Raw genomic sequence first — 19329 nt, forward strand, 5'->3', positions numbered from 1 at the left:
GCTCTGCAAGGGCACCATCCAGAGCCCGTGTCTGAGCAAGGAAAGCCTGAGGACGATGTCGAGGTCAGACGCGGGCCGAGATGAAGTGAGACTCTAAGTCAGATCTGTCGGTGCCAAAGCCTGGGGGCTGCCTCTCCCCGATGTCTTTCCCTCCCCTGTTCAGGCATCCAGAGCCTCACATGTGCTCGGCTGGCCGGCGAGGGCCCTGGCTGGACTTTCTGGGCCCACGTCAATCAGCTGAACTCACCCGGTCTCCTTGCCAGGGCCCAGCGTCTCAGCCCTCCTTTTCTTCCCTCTTAGTTTTGTTTTGTTTTTTTTTTAATGCTTATTTATTTATTTTTGAGAGAGAAATAGAGCACAAGCAGGGGAGGGTCAGAGAGAGGGGGAGACACGGAATCCGAGGCAGGCTCCAGGCTCCGAGCTGTCAGCCCAGAGCCCGACGCGGGGCTCAAACCCACGAACCGTGAGATCATGACCCGAGCCGAAGTCGGACGCTTCACTGACTGACCCACCCAGGCGCCCCAGCCTTTTCTTCCCTCTTAAATGCAGCCACCACCCTCGCTGCAACATCCGCTCCTTGGGGATCCTCTAGCCACCCCAATGGGCCCACGCGCGGAACACAGCATCCCACGCTCATTCTAGGACCTTGGGCCCTGACCCCTCGAGGGAACACGTGAGCAGTGCAACAACAATGACACATTAATGACAGTCATTTGTTGACTACCTTGCAGATGTTATACCTCATAACAACCGCAGGAGGGAACACCGTCTCAATCCACCGCAGACACCAAGAAAGCCGAGGCCCAGGGTGGTTCACTGATCCATCCAGAATGAAGTTAGCCAGGAGAAGAGCAGGGGCCATGCCAGGCTAGGGTTTCTGCACGGCCTCCCAGACTAAGTCCAGCTTCCTGGAAGTGTGGAGCCTGGACTCAGACAGCCTGGGTTTATAGTCCAGCTGTGTGACCTTGGGAGAGTTACCCAACCTCTCTGGTTTCTGTTCCTTCATCGGTAAAGCGGAGATGATAAACATCCTACCTGCTTTGTGGGGTTGCTGTAAGGTTACATGATACAGACGTAACATCCTTAGCGTCGTGCTTGGCAACTGGGCTTAATATATGCCACTGGTTATTTTTCTTCTAGGAATTTGTATTCCGCAAAACGTCATGGACGGTTGGGTAAGAATCTTAACTGAAGTCGGAATGCTAGAAAGTCAGGGGCGCCTGGGTGGCTCAGTCGGTTAAGCGTCCGGCTCTTGGTGTCAGCTTAGGTCATGATCTCATGGTTTGTGAGATCGAGCCCCGCGTTGGTCTCTGCACTGACAGTGTGGAGCCTGCTTGGGAGTCTCTCTCTCTCAATCTCTCTCTGCCCTTCCCTGCTCGCATTATCTCTCTTTTTCAATAAATAAATAAGAGAGAGAGGGAGACACAGAATCCGAAGCAGGCTCCAGGCTCTGAGCTGACAGCACAGAGCCCGATGCGGGGCTCGAACCCACAAACCTTGCGATCATGAGCTGAGCTGAAGTTGGATGCTTAACCGACTGAGCCACCCAGTACATTTAACCAGAGAAAGTTTGCCCCGGCCACCTCCCCACCTCCAGGGAGGTGGGTGCCCAAGCCCACATCCCCACCGACACTGAGCATCGCCCGCTGAGAAAGCATCGCCCCAAGGGGCTAGACCTTCCTGTGCCTCACACACGAGGGCCTTGACTCAGCAGTGAGTCAACCCCGCGCTCCCAGCACGACCCGTCTAACGGGTGCACTGATTTCACGGGCAAGCCTCTGGGAATTAGCTCCAGTGGCATCTCCTCAAAGCATTGGTCAGGCTTCCTGTTTTCCACATTTGTGACTTGCCCATCAAGATCCTTTGCCATTTCCATAGTCGTTCCTGTCTTTCTTGGTAATTTCCAGAGAAGTCCCTTGTGCATTGTGGGTATACAGCTGGCTCTTAAACAACACAGGTTTGAACTGTGCGAGTGGACTTCTATGGGGCTGGGCATTTTCTCTTCCTTGTGAATTTCTTAGTAACATTTCTCTAGCTTACTTTATTGTAAGAATATAGCATAAAACACATATAACATGTAAAATATGGGCTATTTATGAATCCATCGGTCTTCCCGTCAACAGTAGGCTATCAGTAGTTAAACTGGGGGGAGGGAGTCAAAAATCTTAAGTGGATTTTCGACTGTGTAGAGGGGTTTGCTCTCCAAAGGTGCACGTGGTCACGTCAGTTTCAGATATTACAAATACTCTGTTGCAATCTGTCATCTATGAATTTGTCCCTGGTGACCTCCCATGCAACAGACATCCTCTGTCTTGACGTGATCTCACTCGTCAGTTCACCGAGTAGATATCGGCTTGTTGGGATGCCTCTCAACAGAGGAGCCCCCAGCATGGACCAGAACATTCCAGAAGCGGTCCGAGCAGTGCAGTGAGAGTCTGGGTGACTGAATCTGAGTAAGTGCAGAATGGCGTTGCCGCCGATCTCTGTTTTACGCCAACTCGCTGGCTTCTGTCTGCACCTTCAGACTGCTGAGGTTGTTCAATTCTGATCCAGAAACTGCACAGCACGGTGCCATCACGGCACGCTGATAATCACACACGCTGTGGTTTGGGTGACATCTGATAGGTGGAGGGAGATTAAGGAGAGCCACATTCCATGCTGTGTCCTGTAGAGACCCCGTGTCCTACAGAGATCGTACCCTGTACGACGAATGTACCCCGTACTTGCCGTGTGACCCTGGCCACTCCCCTTCTCTGAGCCTCCTCTCTGTTGACTACAGCAATGATAGTGGCACCTGTATTACAAGCTGCCGTGAGTCGCAAGTGTGTTACTCCACGGAAAGAGGTGAGAACAGGGCCCGGGGCACAGAGAAGATACGGTACGAATGTTTTTGCCATGATTATTAGTATTATGGAAGAATTACAATGCTCCTGTTTAAGGGATATTGAAATGGAGTCTCAAAGAGTTGAAATAACTTGTCCCCACCACCCTGCCAAAGAAAACAGAGTCAAGGCTGCGTGCTCTTTCCACGGACCCCGCGGCTCACCCCAATTCCCTCCCAGGATGTCTAGGTGCGCTGAAATCTGCCTCTCTGTCTGTCCCTCGCTGGGCTTTGTGTTTGGCATCTAAGGGCAGCGAGGATCAAGGCTACCTCTGCTCCCCGGGACAGACACTCACACGTTTGAAGAGGGTGCACGTGCACTCCTGACCCAAAGGACCTCTTCTCCCGGTTCACTGGCCCCTTCCCTTAAAGTGCCCTGTGGCTGACCACCCACGTGTGTGTCCCACCTGCTTCTGCTGCCCTCGGTCACGTGTGCTGGTTGCCTTTCATCTCGGTGTGGCCCTGCTTTGCTGGGACTTTTTGCTTGTTTTTAATGCTGTCCTGGAAACATGCTCTGGGGTGTAAAACCCACAGGAGTGTAGCATCTGTGTGTGGGGGGGTGCTATTTATTTTTATTTATTTATTTTGAGAGAGAGAGAGCGAGAGCACAAGTGGGGGTTGGAACAGAGACAGAGGGAGAGAGAATCCCACCCAGGTTCTGTGCTGTTAGGTGCGGAGCCCGACGCGGGGCTCGAACCCACCAACTGTGAGATCATGACCTGACCTGAAATCAAGAGCCTGACGCTTAACCGACCGAGCCACCCGGGTGCCCCACACGGGGGGTTTTCTAAAGGACGCTTGACTTTCTCAATCATGCTACTGTATCACCCCACTGGCCTCACGCGACCACCTTCGGTGTCTTACTTTCCCCCTTTTGCAGATGAGAGAACTGAAGTGTCATTAATTTATCACCAATTCACCCTTTCCACGTCTTCACGAACGCTTTAATAAACCCTCCTTGAGGGCTGTCTACATGCAGCCTTGTGTTCAGGACATGACACCCAGCCGCTCCCCCCCCGCCACGTACCCCAGTTCCTGAGAATTCAGGATGGGACGCCATGTGCACACTTCAGTCGGCACCGTAGAGAGAGAAGCCCAGAACCTGGCCCCCGCTCTGCCCACTGGGCCCCCACCACCCTGATATTTAAAACAACAACATGAGCTGCAGCCACAAAACACAAGACGGCTACTCACCACCTCCGGTCTTGGGCTCAGACCTTGGGGAGAGCTTCTGAGCTCACGGCCACTTAGGAACTAATTGGAGCCACATGATGGCCTTGAGATTCCTGCTGGCTGGACAGCCAGTCCTACCTCCCCGGTAGGGCTGGTCTCTCAAGAGTTTCCGTGAAGTCCCGTGGCTTTTTCGGTACTAGCTCCCCCCAGGCTGTCCAATCTGCTGACTGGATTCCTGTTGCCTCTTCAGAGCTCCTTCCCGATCTGACCACAATCCTCCTCCTTTCAAGGGGTGAGATGTTAATTTCCTTAATGACTCACTATTGCCCCACTCCAGTCAGGGTTTCGCAAACAATGGCACTGTTACATTTTAACGATAAGTCCACCCATTTCAGGATGTTTAGTAGCATCCCCAGCCCCTCTGCCCACTTGATGTCCCTATCGCTCTTACACCCCCAGCCCCAGGCCCAGCCCCTCATCCTCCACCCCCTTGAGACAACAAAAAAGTCTCCAGACATTTGCCAGATGTCTCCCAAGGTTATTTCTGTCTTTATGCCACCGTTTCAACTGGATCTGGTGATCCGTATCACTCTCCCCATGCCTCTGCCATCACCCATTCTCTAGTTGTAGAAAACGAAAGTGGGGTGCTTTCTTTATGATTGTGTTCAACAAGAGGTCAACCAGAGAGAGAGAGAGAGAGAGATTATTTTAAGGAATTGGCTCATATGATTGATGGAGGCACATGTCCAAAATCTGCAGGGCAGCCCAGCACGCTGTAGACCCAGAGAAGAGTTGAAGTCCAAGTCCAAAGACTGTCTGCTGCAGAGTTCCTTCGTGCTCAAAGGAGGTCAGTCTTTTCCCTCTGAAAGCCTTCAATTGATTAGATGGCCCCCAGCATTATGGAGGGCAATCAGCTTTATGCAAGGTCTACTCTGATTGAGATGTTAATCTCCTTCAGAAAACCCCTTCCTAGAAGCATCCAGGACAATGTTTGACTACATATCTTGGCACGGTGGCTCAGCGAAGTTGGCACGTAAAATTAATCAGCATAGTCAGCAAGGATGAATGAATGTATGGCAAAGAAAGGGAGGATGTACTTGAACTCATCTGGAATGTGGACTTCCATGATTATTGTCTGAAATGTCCGTGCCACACTGGGGCCATCAAGCGATTCTCAACCCTGGCCGTTACAATCACCTAGGCAGCCTTGAAAGGATGCAGATGTCAGGGGCGCCTGGGGGGCTCAGTCAGTTAAGCATCCGACTTCCACTCCTGTCATGATCTTGCAGTTCGTGAGTTCGAGCCCCATAACGGGCTCTGTGCTGACAGCTCAGAGCCTGGAGCCTGCTTCGGATTCTGTGTCTCCCTCTCTCTCTGCCCCTCCCTCATTCATGCTCTGTCTCTCTCTGTCTCAGAAATAAATAAACATTAAAAAAATTGTTTTTAAATAAAACAAAATAATAATAATAAAAAAAGATATTATCTTATCCTCATAATTACCCAATGAGGTAGAGTGTATGATGGCTATAAATGAGGAAACCGAGGCACAGAGAGGTAAGTGACTTGCCCAAGAAAGTTGCTGACAGTCTTGGGTTCATCTGACTCTGAAGGTTAACATTTTTTTTTTTTTAAGTTTATTTATTTATTTTGAGAGAGACACTGAGAAAGTGTAAGTGGGGGAGGGGCAGAGAGACAGAGGGACAGAGGATCCAAAGCGGGCTCTGTGCTGACAGCAGAGAGCCTGATACAGGGCTCGAACTCACGAACCATGAGGTCATGCCCTGAGCTGAAACCAAGAGTCAGATGCTTACCCCACCAAGCCACCCAGGCACCCCTGAAGGTTAAGGGTTTTTAGGAACTTTGCTTCCCAGAGACTTAGATCAGGATTACAGCCACTGGAAAAGAGGAGGCAAAAATGCCAGGATTCCTGGATGTCACCATCGTGTACCTAGAGAACCTAAGAAAATAGAAATTGAAATGAATATGGGAGCATAGTCATTAGCCACTTCACAAAGGCTTTTGTTTGAAAACAAAGTCAGTTGACAAAAATGTTGGTGCATGTCCAAAATTCAGTCATGTTCCTGGTGAATAGCAGGGACAGAAATCATATTTAAAACAGGAAGCAGAAATCATATTTAAAAACGAAGATCCCACTCATAACAGCAACAAAAACATGAAATACCTGAGAATACATTTAGCACGAGGGGTGAGGTAGGTTAATGAACACAGCTACCAAATTTTATTAAGGGATATTAGAGAAGATTCGACCTTCGGAGAGATGGTCTGTGCCCACGGTAGATACTGTAAAAATGCCACTTCTCTTCAAATTAGTCAGAGGTTAAAACAGTTTTCTTGTTTTCAAATAAAAATTGGGCATTGACGTAATTTTGAAGCAATTCAAAAATTCTCAGGTCTAATACAGAGTGCCTTCTGAGTTCCCAGCAACTTCTAGTATCTCGAAAGGAAAAGTCAGCCCTCCTGAGCTCTTGAATCACTTCCAGACTTCCTTTTAGATTCAGTTACCTAAGGCCATGAGATTCTTTTTGCTTGGCTATCCCTGGGCACACTCAGATCCAAACTGATTTATCAAAAAAATGGCTTTACAGTTTTTAAAACCTTAAATTGCAAAACATATTATAGGGTTACAAATATTATCCACACACCCGCACTTTAACAAATAGTTAAATGTCTACCTGTGTACCATTTGGGGCCGACAGACTCTTAAGGGGCCCCATGATCCGGCTTTCATGTGCTTGTGTGATCCCTCCCCCTGAGCATGGGTAGAACCTGCGGCCTGGTTCTGGACATAGAGAATATACCAAGAGTGAGGGGGTGTATGGGATTGCATGTGTGTGATTATGTTACATAAGATGGTAACTTCCATAGAATGATGTGTTGTGAGCTGGCCACAAGGCCGGGAACTGGAGACAGCCTCCAGCGCATACCCAGAGAGACGCCGAGGCCCTCAGCCCAGCAGCTTTCAGGAATCTGAGGGTTGTCAACAATCACATGAGCAAGGGAGGAGACCCTTCTCCAGTAGAGCCTCAGATGAGACCACAGCCCCAATCGACACCATGATTGTAGCCCCACAGAGGACACAGCTAAGCTTTGCCGAGACTCCGGGCCTACAGAATCATGAGATAACAGGCATATATGTTTTTAAGCTGCTAAATTCGGGAAAATATTGTTATTACCAATAGATAGCTAATGTGCTACCACATAAGTGAAGCAATAGAATATTTCCAATGCTTTAGAGGCCCCATGTGCCTCTCCTAACACATTACTTCCCTCCTCCCAAGAAGAAAGCACTATCCTAATTTTTCTGTTGATCGTTCCTTTGCCTTCCTTTGTAGATTTACCATCTATGTAAGTATCAGTAAATAGGATATGTTTGGGGGCACCTGGGTGGCTCAGTTGGTTGAGTGTCCGACTTTGGCTCAGGTCATGATCTTGCAGTTCGTGGGCTCGAGCCCCGCGTCGGGCTCTGTGCTGACAGCTCGGAGCCTGGAGCCTGCTTCGAGTTCTGTGTCTCCCTCTCTCTCTCTGTCCCTCCCCAACTCCTGCTCTGTCTCTCTCTCTGTCTCTCTCTCTCTCTCAAAATTAAATAAACATTAAAAAAAAAAAGTGAAATACAACACAGAAGAACCTAAAGGTAAATATTCCTCTGATTTGAGAATAAATTTCCCAAGATTGTTTTAGCTTAGAAGCAATAAAAAATCGTGACATTTATTGATAAATTTGACTGCATAAAGATTGAACTCTTTTTACCAGAAAGCAACCTAAATGAAGTTGGAAGACAAAAAATAACCCATGGATATGAAACAGTATCAACTTCTTGAGATATGTCAGGAGCTCACACTGACGCTCCAAAGGCTAGAGATTCATATAAGGAAAAGCAAAAATAATGAGTCTATCAGAAATGGTCAACGTCACGAGTGCAAATGGAATTGTAGTGCCATGTTGGCAAAATGGGAGTGATGGTTCCCAAAGTTGGTGAGGAGTGGAGTGAGACAGGCGTCCCCTCACTGTTGGGAGCGATGCAAATGAAAAGAACGTTTCTGGGGAGCAGTGTGGACAAATCGTTCCTATATCTTGAAAATGTGCGTAGTCTTTGGTTATAGTTATCCCATTTGTGACCATTTGTCCCGAGCGAGAATCACAAATGCGATGACTGATGTTAAAACACGTTCATCAGGACATCTGCACTGGCAAAGATGGAAACAGAGTGAATATCAGGGGAATCACGAAACAAATTATGGTATATCCATCCGCTTGTCCGATACGATGCAGATATTAAGGAGTGTTTACTTACAGCCTTTAATGACAAAGATGAATTCTTATGGCTGTGCGTTAAACAAAAACAGCACTGGAATCCTCGTGATAGACTCTTCCCTCTAAAGAGACGGCAGGTTTTTGGTGGGGTTGGACACATGGGGGTCAGATCCCAGCGACACTACCAATTTGCTGTGTACCTTTGCAAAGTTGCTTCATCCTTTGGAGCCTCAGATCTGCTCATGGCATTGCTTTAAGGATCCAATGAGATCACATAAACAAGATAGCCCTGCGTATTCTAGGTCCTTGAGAAATGTTACCTGCTGCCTCTTGTTAATAACACAGAACATGGGGTTTATGTGGCAGGCAGAGGGAAGAGGAAAGGATACCAAATCACGTACAGACTGATTATAAGTTTAAAATACATCTTTCTCCACTAAGAGAAGGGTGGAAACAGTTGGTGTCAGTGTTCCATTTTTAAGGAAAAGTGGAAAAGAGTCGCCCGTCTGCATTTCCAGGGGAGTGGGGCTTCTGTCTTGGGTGGAGCCTGTGACAGTCTTGGGTTCACAGGACGCCAGCACCCGATTTTCAGGAGAGAAATCTCATACCAGTCTTATTTCCTAACACTTGACCTCTGAAAAAAATCTTGTAATGCTCTAACCCAGATGGGAAATGGGGTCTGGTGTGTGACCAGCCTGCCATGGTGGTCGTCAACTTTCACTGTACATCAACACCAGCAAACACACAAAATGCAGATTCCTAGGCTCCGCACCGAGAGATTCAGATTTGGTAGGTCTGGAACGAGGCTGAGAAGCGCGTGCGTGCGTGTGAAACATATTAAAGTTTGTCACTCGTAAGCATGAGCTCAATGCACATGTATACACCTGTGCATGTAGGGTATATGTGCATATGTGCTATATATGTACCGTGGTATACATATGGTATACTACGTACAGATAATACACCAGCGTATATACCTGCATGTATACGTTTTTTCACATATGTATATACGTGTCTAACCACCATTCATATCCAGATATAGAACAGTTCCAAAATCCCATACGCCCCCTCCCTTCAATAATCCCTACCCTCACGCCGGGTAACCATTATACTGTCAACACAGATGAGCTTAGTCCATTCTTCTTTTTAAAAACAAAATTTTTTTTAACGTTTATTTTTGAGACAGAGAGAGACAGAGCATGAACAGGGGAGGGGCACAGAGAGAGGGAGACACAGAATCCGAAGCAGCTCCAGGCTCTGAGCTGTCAGCACAGAGCCCGACATGGGGCTCAGACTCACAAACCGTGAGATCATGACCTCAGCCGAAGTCGGAGGCTTAACCAGCTGAGCCACCCAGGCGCCCCGAGCTTAGTTTGTTCTTAAATTTCATATAAAGGAAACCATCTCATATTCACTCCTTTGCGCCTCGTTTCTCCTGCTCCACGGTATGTTTACAAGACGGATTCCAGGTTGTTCCCTGGAAAGGTAGTCGGTTCACTTTCATCGCCCAGGGTGGACAAACCACAATGAGTCCCTCCATTCTTCCGTGGGTGGGCACCCAAGGCTTGAGGCTCTTTGGAAGAGTGCTGCTCCAGTGTTGTTACCCGTGTCTTTTGCGGGACGTAGACTCCCATCCTCTTGTTCATACTTGGGCGTGGGATCGATGGGCTGCCAAGGCAAGATGCGTCTAATGCCAGCAGACATTACCACACAGTAGAAATCCATGTTTGTATAAGGAGTTTTGACGCAGGTGGTCTTGGACCACACTTTGAGAAACCCTACTTAGCCACAAGCCCCATTACACGAGCAAACACATTCCTTTGAGTTGACCCTTTCTTGGGGTGCAAGTGGGGACAAGCTTGTTAACACTGAGATGCCAGCTAAGTGATTTGGGGAAGGGGGGAGAAATGCAAAATTAAATTTCTACCATCCCTTAGCACCTCTTTGGAACTAATGTTTGCAATTTACTGCTTGTGCCCCAGAACGAGAAGCTGAGAGCAGCGAAGCTTTGATGGGGGGGGGGGGGCGTAGGAAGGTGAGAAGCCAGGCCACTGTGCCCCATCAACCAAGCCCTAGCTCACCCCGACCACGAGCCAGAGTAATGTCCACTTAATTGCTGGTAAAAAGGGATACGCTTGGGACCTTGGGTTGTCCCTACGAGGAACAACTCTCCCTTCCACTCACCTTAAGCTAATTGCAAAGCCATTTTCCCATGCTCATGACAAAGGAGGTGGCTTGCAGGAGGTGAGACAGATGGCCCTCCTCCTGCTGTGCCCAGCAGGTCTGACAATAAAGGCCGGTTATAGAAAAACTGGCTCTTTTAGCCAACTCTGGCCGTTTCAGCACAGACTCAGCCAGCTTGCCTGAGGTCAGAAGGCCAGGAGGCAGGGCTTAGTGTTGGCACACTGGCAGGGGTGTGGGAAGGAGGGCCTGCCTGTCCTGCTGGCCAATGCCCTGCTTCTCCGGTCTCTCAGCCAGGAGCCGGTCACCCTCCCGGATTCCCGTGACCTCAGCAGGCTGGCTCAGCCGTGGCCCAGGCGTGATCTCAAGCTGCTCTCTGCTGTTTTCAGCGGAGCACTGCAATCAGGGGCCGCAGAGACCAGAGACACGAGCAGGTCTTCTCCAGAAATGGGAGAATGGCTTCCACTTGGAGGCAGGTGGGGGGACGGAGACGTGGGTTTAGCAAAAGAGCCGGGGCTCTGTCCACGCAAGGTGGGTGGTAACCCCCACCCACCCCACCCGCCGGGCCGGGCCTCACGTCCCTCCCTCGGGCCCCACAGCTCCCTGTGTGTCATCTACCAGAGGACTCCTCCCTCACACTCTCTCCCACTTCTCTAGAAACCCAGTGAAACAGGACAAACCGTGTCTGGCTTCCCTCAAAGCTGAGTATGTCCCCAAAGCTGGATGTGTTGCCTGGTACGTAATGATCGATGAATATTTAGTTGAATACACGAATGGATAAATAATTGAGCAGACTTTGAACCAAAAGGAAGAAGTCCAATATCTCGTTCGCGCTCTCTTTAAGAGAATTAAGCCACTAGGATCACGGAGTTATAAAGCTCTTCTGCCCACAACAACAACAACAGATCCCTGGCTCTTTCAGAATGAAATCCCTAGCTCTTGTCGGAACTGGCAGGGACCGGAGATACTTGGGATCATCACAACCGAAGTAGGAAGCTACCGGGATCTAGGGTGTAGAGGCCACAAACATCACCAAACCTCCCCATATGGACAGGCTGGTCCAGCCCAACACAGCGGTGTCTCGGGCAAACTGTGAATAATGCCGAGGCCGAGAGGGCGTGATGTGAGCGCGCGGTCTGCTGGACGGCTGGTGTTGACCTTGTGGGTACCAAGTAGAGGCAGCGAATCTAAATCTGCCGGGGAGAAACTTGCTCCAGTCAAAAGCAAGACTGGAAAACTGAAACCGATAACGACCGCTCAGAGATTTTACAAGCGTTATCAGCAGAAGCCAAAGATTTGGTACATCTGTGTGTCAGCAAGTGAATGCATGCTGTTTCTATAGGACATCCCGGCTAACCCCAGAAGCGTGTTTGCGTCTTGTAGCTAAGGTAACACTGATAAAGGCACTTCCCAGACCGAAGATTGTGGGTTTTGGCTTTTTAATTTGGCCAGACCTGGAATACTAGCTTCATCTAGACAAACAGTATTTTGCAACCTTCATCTATTATCAGTGTTCTTCCCATATGCAATGAGTTGGATGCTATAATGGAAAGGAAAGAAGGCAGGAAGAAGGGAGGGAGGGAAGGAAGGAAGGAAGGAGGGAAGGAAGGAAGGAAGGAAGGAAGGAAAGGAGGAAGGAGGGAAAGGGAGGAAGGAAAGGGAGAGAGGGAAGGGAGGGAGGAAAAGAGGGAGGGAAGGAAGGAAGGAAAGAAGGAAGGAAGGGAAGGAGAAAGGAGGGAAAGGGAGGAAGGAAAGGGAGAGAGGGGAGGAAGGAAGGAAGAAGGGAGGGAGAGAGGAAAGGAGGGAGGGAAGGAAGGAAGGAAGGAAAGGGAGGGAGGGAGGAAGAAGGAGTGAATTAAAGAAGGTGTTAATAGTCAAAGATAGAAGTTATTCGGGGCACAGGCTCGACCTGCATTCATGCAGCACAGAGGACACCCAGGTGAGCACAAAGGCGGAAGACAAGGCCACTTGTGGCTCTCCTGGAGCAGTCAGAAGTGTGACCTCCCCACTCCCTAGTCTGCTGAAAAAATAACACGTCTCAGACTTACCATCCTCGGGATGCCGGGAAGTCTAACTTATGCCCAGATCATTAGAGAGCAAGTTGATGGTCATAATTCAGTTGCCAGTAAGATGGTGTCTGTGTCCACCTGTGAAATGATGCTGCTCCCCAGGTGGCCACGCCGATGGTTCCAGCCGGCATTTCTTACAATCTTTTGTGGGGGTGGGAAACAAGGGGATATACAACATGACCTTCGGTGAAGGCTTTACTAGTTTAAGCTAATTTGTTTATTATACAAGAACACAAGTCCTGGATTAAGTTCTTAATAATAGTTCCTTGCATTCTTCCCTCAATAGCCCTATTAATACAATTCCCCCCCAAATCTGGCTTCCCTGCGTCCCCCACGCCCACCCTATGCCCGGAGGCTCAGCGTGGACACTTAGCCTGTCCCAGACCCCTCAGGAGATGGGCGGCAGATCGAGGGCTAACGGCTCTTCTAATCAGCGTCTGATGTTGGACGTGGGTCCTGGAAATGCACTCCTGCGTCTATGGTCTGCTTGCTTCGAGCCTAATTGGTCCAATGGCGCCTCCTTTGCTCTGCTGCGCCCCCAGGCAAGTCACGAGGTCTCTCCCCTTCCCGCTCACGGTGGCCCCTGCCATCTGACCTGCTCCACAGCAGCAGGGGGACCTGCCCTCTGGGGCGTCCAGCGGGGCCCGAGGCCTGTCTGGCAGCCAGCTCGGTCACTCTGTGTCCTGTGTCCTGCAAACCAACTGCCCCCCAGATCTAGTCCGCACGCCTGAAAACGGGACAGAGCGTGAACTCCCCCACCAGGCTGGGGAGATCGTCCGCTTTGTGATGTGAACGATTGAGCGGCTCCCCCTCAGGCATCGTGGTTGCCATTTACCTGTGAGACACGAGTCTGATGGGCAAGACAGTGTTCATCTTCCTCATTTTTATTTTTTAATTATGGCATAGGAGGTACCAGAATAGATAAACGCAATCACGAAGTGCAGCGGTATCCAAATCAAAAGGCTCGATTTAGGGTCACTGGAGCTAGTCTGGCTCAGGCACAAAAATGTTTTTTTATACGCTTCCCTTCTTCACACGGGATTTCTAACATCCCGGGACCTACTGGGTCGGTTGTTTCCAAGATTCTTTTTTCCTTTCAAAATTAGTCAGTTGTTGGGGCACCTGGGTGGCTCAGTCGGTTAAGCATTCTATTCTTGGTCATGATCTCACAGTTCATGGGTTCGAGCCCCATATCAGGGCTCTGAGCTGTCAGCTCAGAGCCTGCTGGGGATTCTCCCTCTCCCTCTCTCTCTGCCCCTCCCTTGCTCACTCTCTCTCTCTCTCAAAAAACTTAAAAAAAAAGAAATCTACTAAAAACCCAAAATTAGTCCGTTATTAAGAATTAATTGCATTCACTATATTAATTTATAATTAATAGTCATTAATAATTAACCAAAGTATTGATTTTAATTATTACTATGATGATAAACCAAGAAATAACTAAATGATGGGGCACCTGGGTGGCTCAGTCAACTAAGCGTGCCACTGGCTCAGGCCATGATCTTGCAGTTTGTGAGTTCGAGCTCCTTGTCAGGCTCTGTGCTGACGGCTCAGAGCCTGGCGCCTGCTCTGGATTCTGTGTCTCCCTCCCTCTCTGCCCCTCCCCTGCTCATGCTCTGCCTCTCTGCCTTGCAAAAATACATAAACATTAACAAAAAAAGAGAAAGAAATGACAGTAAACTCATAAATGACGAGTCACTTAGAAAGGGCACTTCTGTGGTGACAAGTTCTTTACCTTGAGCAGGAAGGCACCTGGGTGGCCCCAAAGTTACACCTCAAGTGGAACGCACATACAGGTAGGTATCCCTCGCTTTTCCAAACTTTGCGTGACGCTCCTACGGAAGCTCCTACGACGCTTTTACGAAAGACCTACATTAGTACCCATTTTCACTAGCTGGAAGAAGTCCAAAGAGGATTTGCACTTTTGTGAAAAATGGCGAAAAGCAAAAGAGCGGTCGGAGTTGGTTTTGCAGCGAGGGGAGCCGGTGCAGAGGCAGCGCCCCCCCGCGCCTTCCCCGGGAACCACACTCAGCCCTTGATTGTCAAGCCGCCAGCTTGGCACCTTGTCTGTGAGCCTCTGGGCGGCATCTCGACTTGTGTGCGTCTGTGAGCAAGGTGTGCCCGAAAGTATCGGAAAAGACTTAGAGAAGTTTCATTTGGGGGTCTGGGGATGCTAAAAAAGTTTTCTGTAGAAATAAATGGTAACTACTTCTTTGCTTTTGGCCATTTTGGCTCAGAAAGTTTCACAGGCAAACTGTACTTTGATTAGCCGGGCCACCCTGTATGTTGTCAGTACTCAATTCCCTCATCCTCTAAGGAGATTCTCTATGCCCCGTGGCCCTCAGAATCCTGGCTTACAGTAAGCCTATGAAAACAACCTCCCCTTCCCTCAGTTTCTGTTCCCTAGTAGTTGCTAATTACTGATTTTAGACAGGATTATGATAGCCAGGAGTAAATCCGAAAACAGCAGACTCCCAGAAATCTAGGACTTAATGCAAGAACATGGGAAAAAAAAATCGAGGTTTTTGTATTAAATGCGAGGTTTATAATTGTTTATCTCCGTAAAAGGGATAAATGAATAAATCCAAGCAAGAACACCGGATGATATTAAACCCTGTCTTGGGTATTTTTCAGGAAAGTCACGGCCGGATTTCCTGTTTAGCTTTCTGAAAGCCTCTTCCCAGCCTCGAGAGACCACCTGCTCCAGGAAGCCTGCCCTGATTCCTTCCTCAGAGTTCCCCCTGGACTTCACGTGGGCTCCTCCTGGGGCACAGGTCACTATTTGTTGTATGTTATCACTAGGTGGGTACTCATTTGGTGCCCCGCATTCACAGTGCTAACTACCGTATGTGTTACTTACAAGTCAATTTCCTAATTCCTTCTACATCTACAATGTCTCACATTTATGGCGTTAACTGTGGGCCAGACACTGATGTAGGCTTTACCTGGGGTATCTCACATAATCCCTGCACAACCGTGAGGTGTGTACCATTATTACCCCCAATTTACAGATGTAGAAACTGATGCAGGCTATAGACACCAACAGCCCCGATACGCAGGTCTTTCTTTGTTTCTGTGTTAAGTCAGCTTGGGCTAGGCTCTGCTGTGGTAACCATGAAATCAGTGGATTGTTGGAATAAGGGTTTATTTGCTGCTTGCACCGCAGTCAGGGTGGGAGCAGAGACGAACACACAGCCCTTACCCACCTCTGCCTGAAAGCGCCCCCCGCTAGCCCTTACAGGGTGCAGTATGAAGGCGTCCCTCCTCGAAAGGAGTAGGGATCTTGGGTCAACTCAAGCTCTGCTTTAGAAAGCCTCTAGTGAGGGGTGCCTGGGTGGCTCAGTCAGTCAAGCATCTGACTTCAGCCCTGGTCATGATCTCACAGTCTGTGGGTTCGAGCCCTACATCGGGCTCTGTGCTGACAGCTCAGAGTCTGGACCCCACTTTGGATTCTGTGTCTCCCTCTCTCTCTGCCCCTCCCCCGCTCATGCTCTGGCTCTCAAAAATAAACATTAAAAAAAATTTTTTTTAAACACAAAGCCTCCAGTGAGGAATTGAGGCGGGTGACTCCCTGTGCTGTCTGGTGTACGGCCCTCCTGCCTCCCAGCTTTGTGTCTTCTCGACCAGAAAGCCTTGGTTTCAAGATCCAAGCCTGTGGTCTTTTTCCATAAATGTAGTCACTTTATATGCATTATTCTATCAGTTTTCTATCAAAAAATTTTAAAATGGTCTCATGTATGCACATATAATTTCCATTAAAAAAAAAAAAAATCCTGTGTGCTCAAGGAAAATTATACCGAGCATAAAAATGTACCCATCCTTGGGCCTAGTGCATAAAGCGTGGCGTTTGCTGTATTTTTAAATGTTTACTGTGTTTTTTCTGCTTCAGTGCACTTTAAAAAATTACAGCCAAATGTATCATTCTTTTATCCTTTATGGTTTTTCTCATTCTTAGCAATACTCATGTCTGTGTGGACGCAAAGTCCCTGGATTTCTTCTAGTATTATTGAAACTCCGTTGTTTAAAATAAAAAACTTGCATCTGCTTTTGATTTAGCCTGGTGTAAGAACAAGGTACACAATCTTATTTTTTTCAGATTGTTACCAAACTTAATCTTCATTGTTTAGTGAATAATTCGCCATTTCCCCATTGATGTGAAATGAAAAGCAGTCCGTCCCCAGTCCACACAGGAATGAACCACACTCCTGGACTTTGTGATTTGTGGTGGCCCCAGCTTTAGATATTACAGACTTAACATTTAATTCTCTCTTCCTCTCACAGGTCCTTTTTATACATGAACTATGGAAGCAGTATGATGAAACCAGAAGAACAACTACAAATTTAGACATCTTTACGATGTTGTCTTTCTAGCCAAGAAGATAACCTTTCACAATTAAAAGGAGTGTTTGGGAATTTCGGTTTTTTCCCACATCTAAACGCACGCTATTCCTTACTTTTGAAAGCAACCCCAGAAAGGTCACAGACTGCCCCAGCACTTGAGAATCAGTGGGATCTGGGGATCATCTGGTCCGCTGTTTTCAGTTTACGGATAATCCATTTAGGCCCAGAGAAGGGAGAGGAGGTGGCCCAGGTCACACAGCAATTTGGCAGCTGGGATGAGGATCCAGAAGGCCCCTTCCCTGGGGCTTCTCTCCCACCACTGGGTAGATCCAACGATCCGGGTTCCGGAACTGTCTCCCTCTGAGGGTGCAGGCCAGGGAGAAACCAGAAGGTCCTGCACAGCTCTCCCCGTCCCCACCCCCACGGGCCCCCCACCACACAGAGTCAGCAATCCACAGTGAAGAGAAAGACATTTAATCACTTCTTGGTCTTATCTCTTAAAGCGCTCAAAGTGTTTTCACAAGTGCAAAGGGAGCGATTGCTCTCGGCCGACATTTACCAGCAATTTCCGACACACGCAAAAGAACTACAGATCACCGTGCTTTATACTTACTTTTAATTTCTGCACTGAAAAAAAAAAAAAAGGTGAAAACCATAACAGGTTAGTTTACAGTGACTTCACCTCTGCCTTTAAATTAACCTTTGCTCTTGAGGGCAGAAGGGGGAAAGAAAGACAGGAACACATCAGAGCGGGAGGGCAAACGGGGGCCGAGACACCTGGGTCCGGCTAACAAGGGCTCTGAAACCCGGAGGCGGCGCCCTCAGCGCGCTAGCCCGTAAACACGGACAGGCAACAGTTAAGATACACTTAAAAAAAAAAAAAAAAAAAAAAAAATCCCGCAATTCCGTTCTTAAAATCAAGCACAAAAACGGACAGTGAACACAAGGTCCGCTGCGGAGGCCACCACACAGCGCGCGCCCCGGCTCCGAGCGGCACCTGCTCTACACACGAGGCCGGCTTCGCTGAGCTGCCCGGGGCGCGCCCTCTCCTCGCCGGCAGGGGGCGCTCTGCAGGTGGCGGACAGAGAGCAAGAGCCGCGGGGGCGGGGCCGGAGGGGGGCGGTGGGCGAGCGGGTCTGTGTGCTTTCGAGGCTCTGCCTCTGGAATGTTCTGCACTCGGGCTGGGCTGGGCTGGGTGGTGGGTTTTAGTTACGCTCCACACGCTGTTTAAGTGCTTGCTTTATTTTTCATGTGCAAACGGTCACTGTCTAAAGCTTTCAGAAGGACGTGTACAGACAGGAACACCCTGCAGAGACGAGACGCGGGTGCTCGTGAGCTAAGGCCCCTCCCTCTGGAGGGGGGCAGGGGCGGGGGGCGCACGACAGAGAGATTTAGAGAAATGATGTGTTCTGCTGCGGTTAGGCGCTAGTCCCTGATTCGGTCCGTCCACGGGAGGGGGCTCCTCAGTAGGTGATTGTCCACTCTTTGACAGAGGCGTCGTGGGAGGTGGTGACCAGCGTGCGCTCGTCCAGCCAGGCCAGGCTGCTGACGTGGTGGAGCCGGTGCGCATCTGGGAAGAAAGAAGGCGCTCTGAACAAGGGCCCCGCGTCCCCAGTCCCACAACCCCTTCGGCCTGGGGCAGGAGACCCGCTGCGCCGGCACCAACAACAGGCCCGAGAAACCCAGTTGGACGGCTATTCATCGGACCCTGCCCCTCTTCGCAGGAGAAGCATGGGGCGGGGGTGGGGGGGGGGGGGGGGGGGGGAAAGGAAGGTGGGCTCCCGCCCCCCCCCCCCTCCCTCCCCGGCACCCAGCATGACTGACGCTTGGGCTCAGCAGCGTCCTTGCTGGACCTCCCAGACACGGGTACCGTCCTGACAACCGGATACCTCCCCTGGGAGACAAAACTGCTCCTCCCCCGAAAAATCTTTTTTTTTGTGTGCATAAAACAAGACACAGACAGTACACAAACGGCTTCCTGGGCTGTCTGCGGTAATAAAATGCGGTGGCAATGAATAAAGGCTGAGAAGCACTGGGCGGGCGGGTCTCCTCACCTCACCCCTCTCTGTAACAGGTGCACCAGGCATGACCCGATTCCTCCCCAGTCTCCTGCCCTCGCCCAACGGACACCTGCACCGGGAACTTGCTGGGTCTTACTACACAGCCAGGAGGGCTCGTGGGAATCTGTCCTGTGTGGCCCGCAGCCTGCTGTGCCCTCCCTCTGCCTACAGCACCCGCAACAGGCCTCGAGGTGGACTCAGAGATACTATTAAATAGAAAAGCCTCCCATTTGTTTTAACACGAAAGGCTGCCCGCTGTGCAGAAAAGGGCGAGGGGGACCAGATGGCACAAGGAGGCCACTGAGGAGCAGTTCAGGAGGGAGAGGCGGGGGGGGGGGGGGGGGGGGGGGGG

At 49.7% G+C, this 19329-nt stretch overlaps 2 protein-coding genes and 1 long non-coding RNA gene across 4 annotated transcripts in view; 1 reads left to right on the forward strand and 2 right to left on the reverse strand.

Moving 5' to 3' along the window:
• The window catches only part of SLC2A9 (solute carrier family 2 member 9), a 255542-nt gene extending 251070 nt beyond the window's left edge, over nucleotides 1-4472 (reverse strand). Inside the window, exon 1 of one of the 2 annotated variants that reach the window (XM_049630307.1) lies at nucleotides 4076-4330. The gene's annotated coding sequence lies outside the window, so the exon portion shown is untranslated. Of the gene's footprint in view, nucleotides 1-4075 lie in introns of both variants that reach the window. The other variant, XM_049630309.1, reaches the window with a different exon arrangement.
• Nucleotides 2302-16941, forward strand: LOC125922629 (uncharacterized). Its single transcript, XR_007457714.1, has 3 exons — nucleotides 2302-2453; nucleotides 15211-15378; nucleotides 16858-16941. It is a non-coding gene; the product is annotated as an uncharacterized LOC125922629 (long non-coding RNA).
• Nucleotides 16942-17370: 429 nt separating this feature from the next.
• The window catches only part of WDR1 (WD repeat domain 1), a 44107-nt gene continuing 42148 nt past the window's right edge, over nucleotides 17371-19329 (reverse strand). The window contains exon 15 of the mRNA XM_049630306.1: nucleotides 17371-18487. Within this exon, the coding sequence (XP_049486263.1) occupies nucleotides 18381-18487 (107 nt within the window). The 3' untranslated portion in view covers nucleotides 17371-18380. The remainder of the gene's footprint in view (nucleotides 18488-19329) is intronic.

Source organism: Panthera uncia, chromosome B1 (genome assembly GCF_023721935.1).
Source record: "Panthera uncia isolate 11264 chromosome B1, Puncia_PCG_1.0, whole genome shotgun sequence".
NCBI lineage: Eukaryota > Metazoa > Chordata > Mammalia > Carnivora > Felidae > Panthera > Panthera uncia.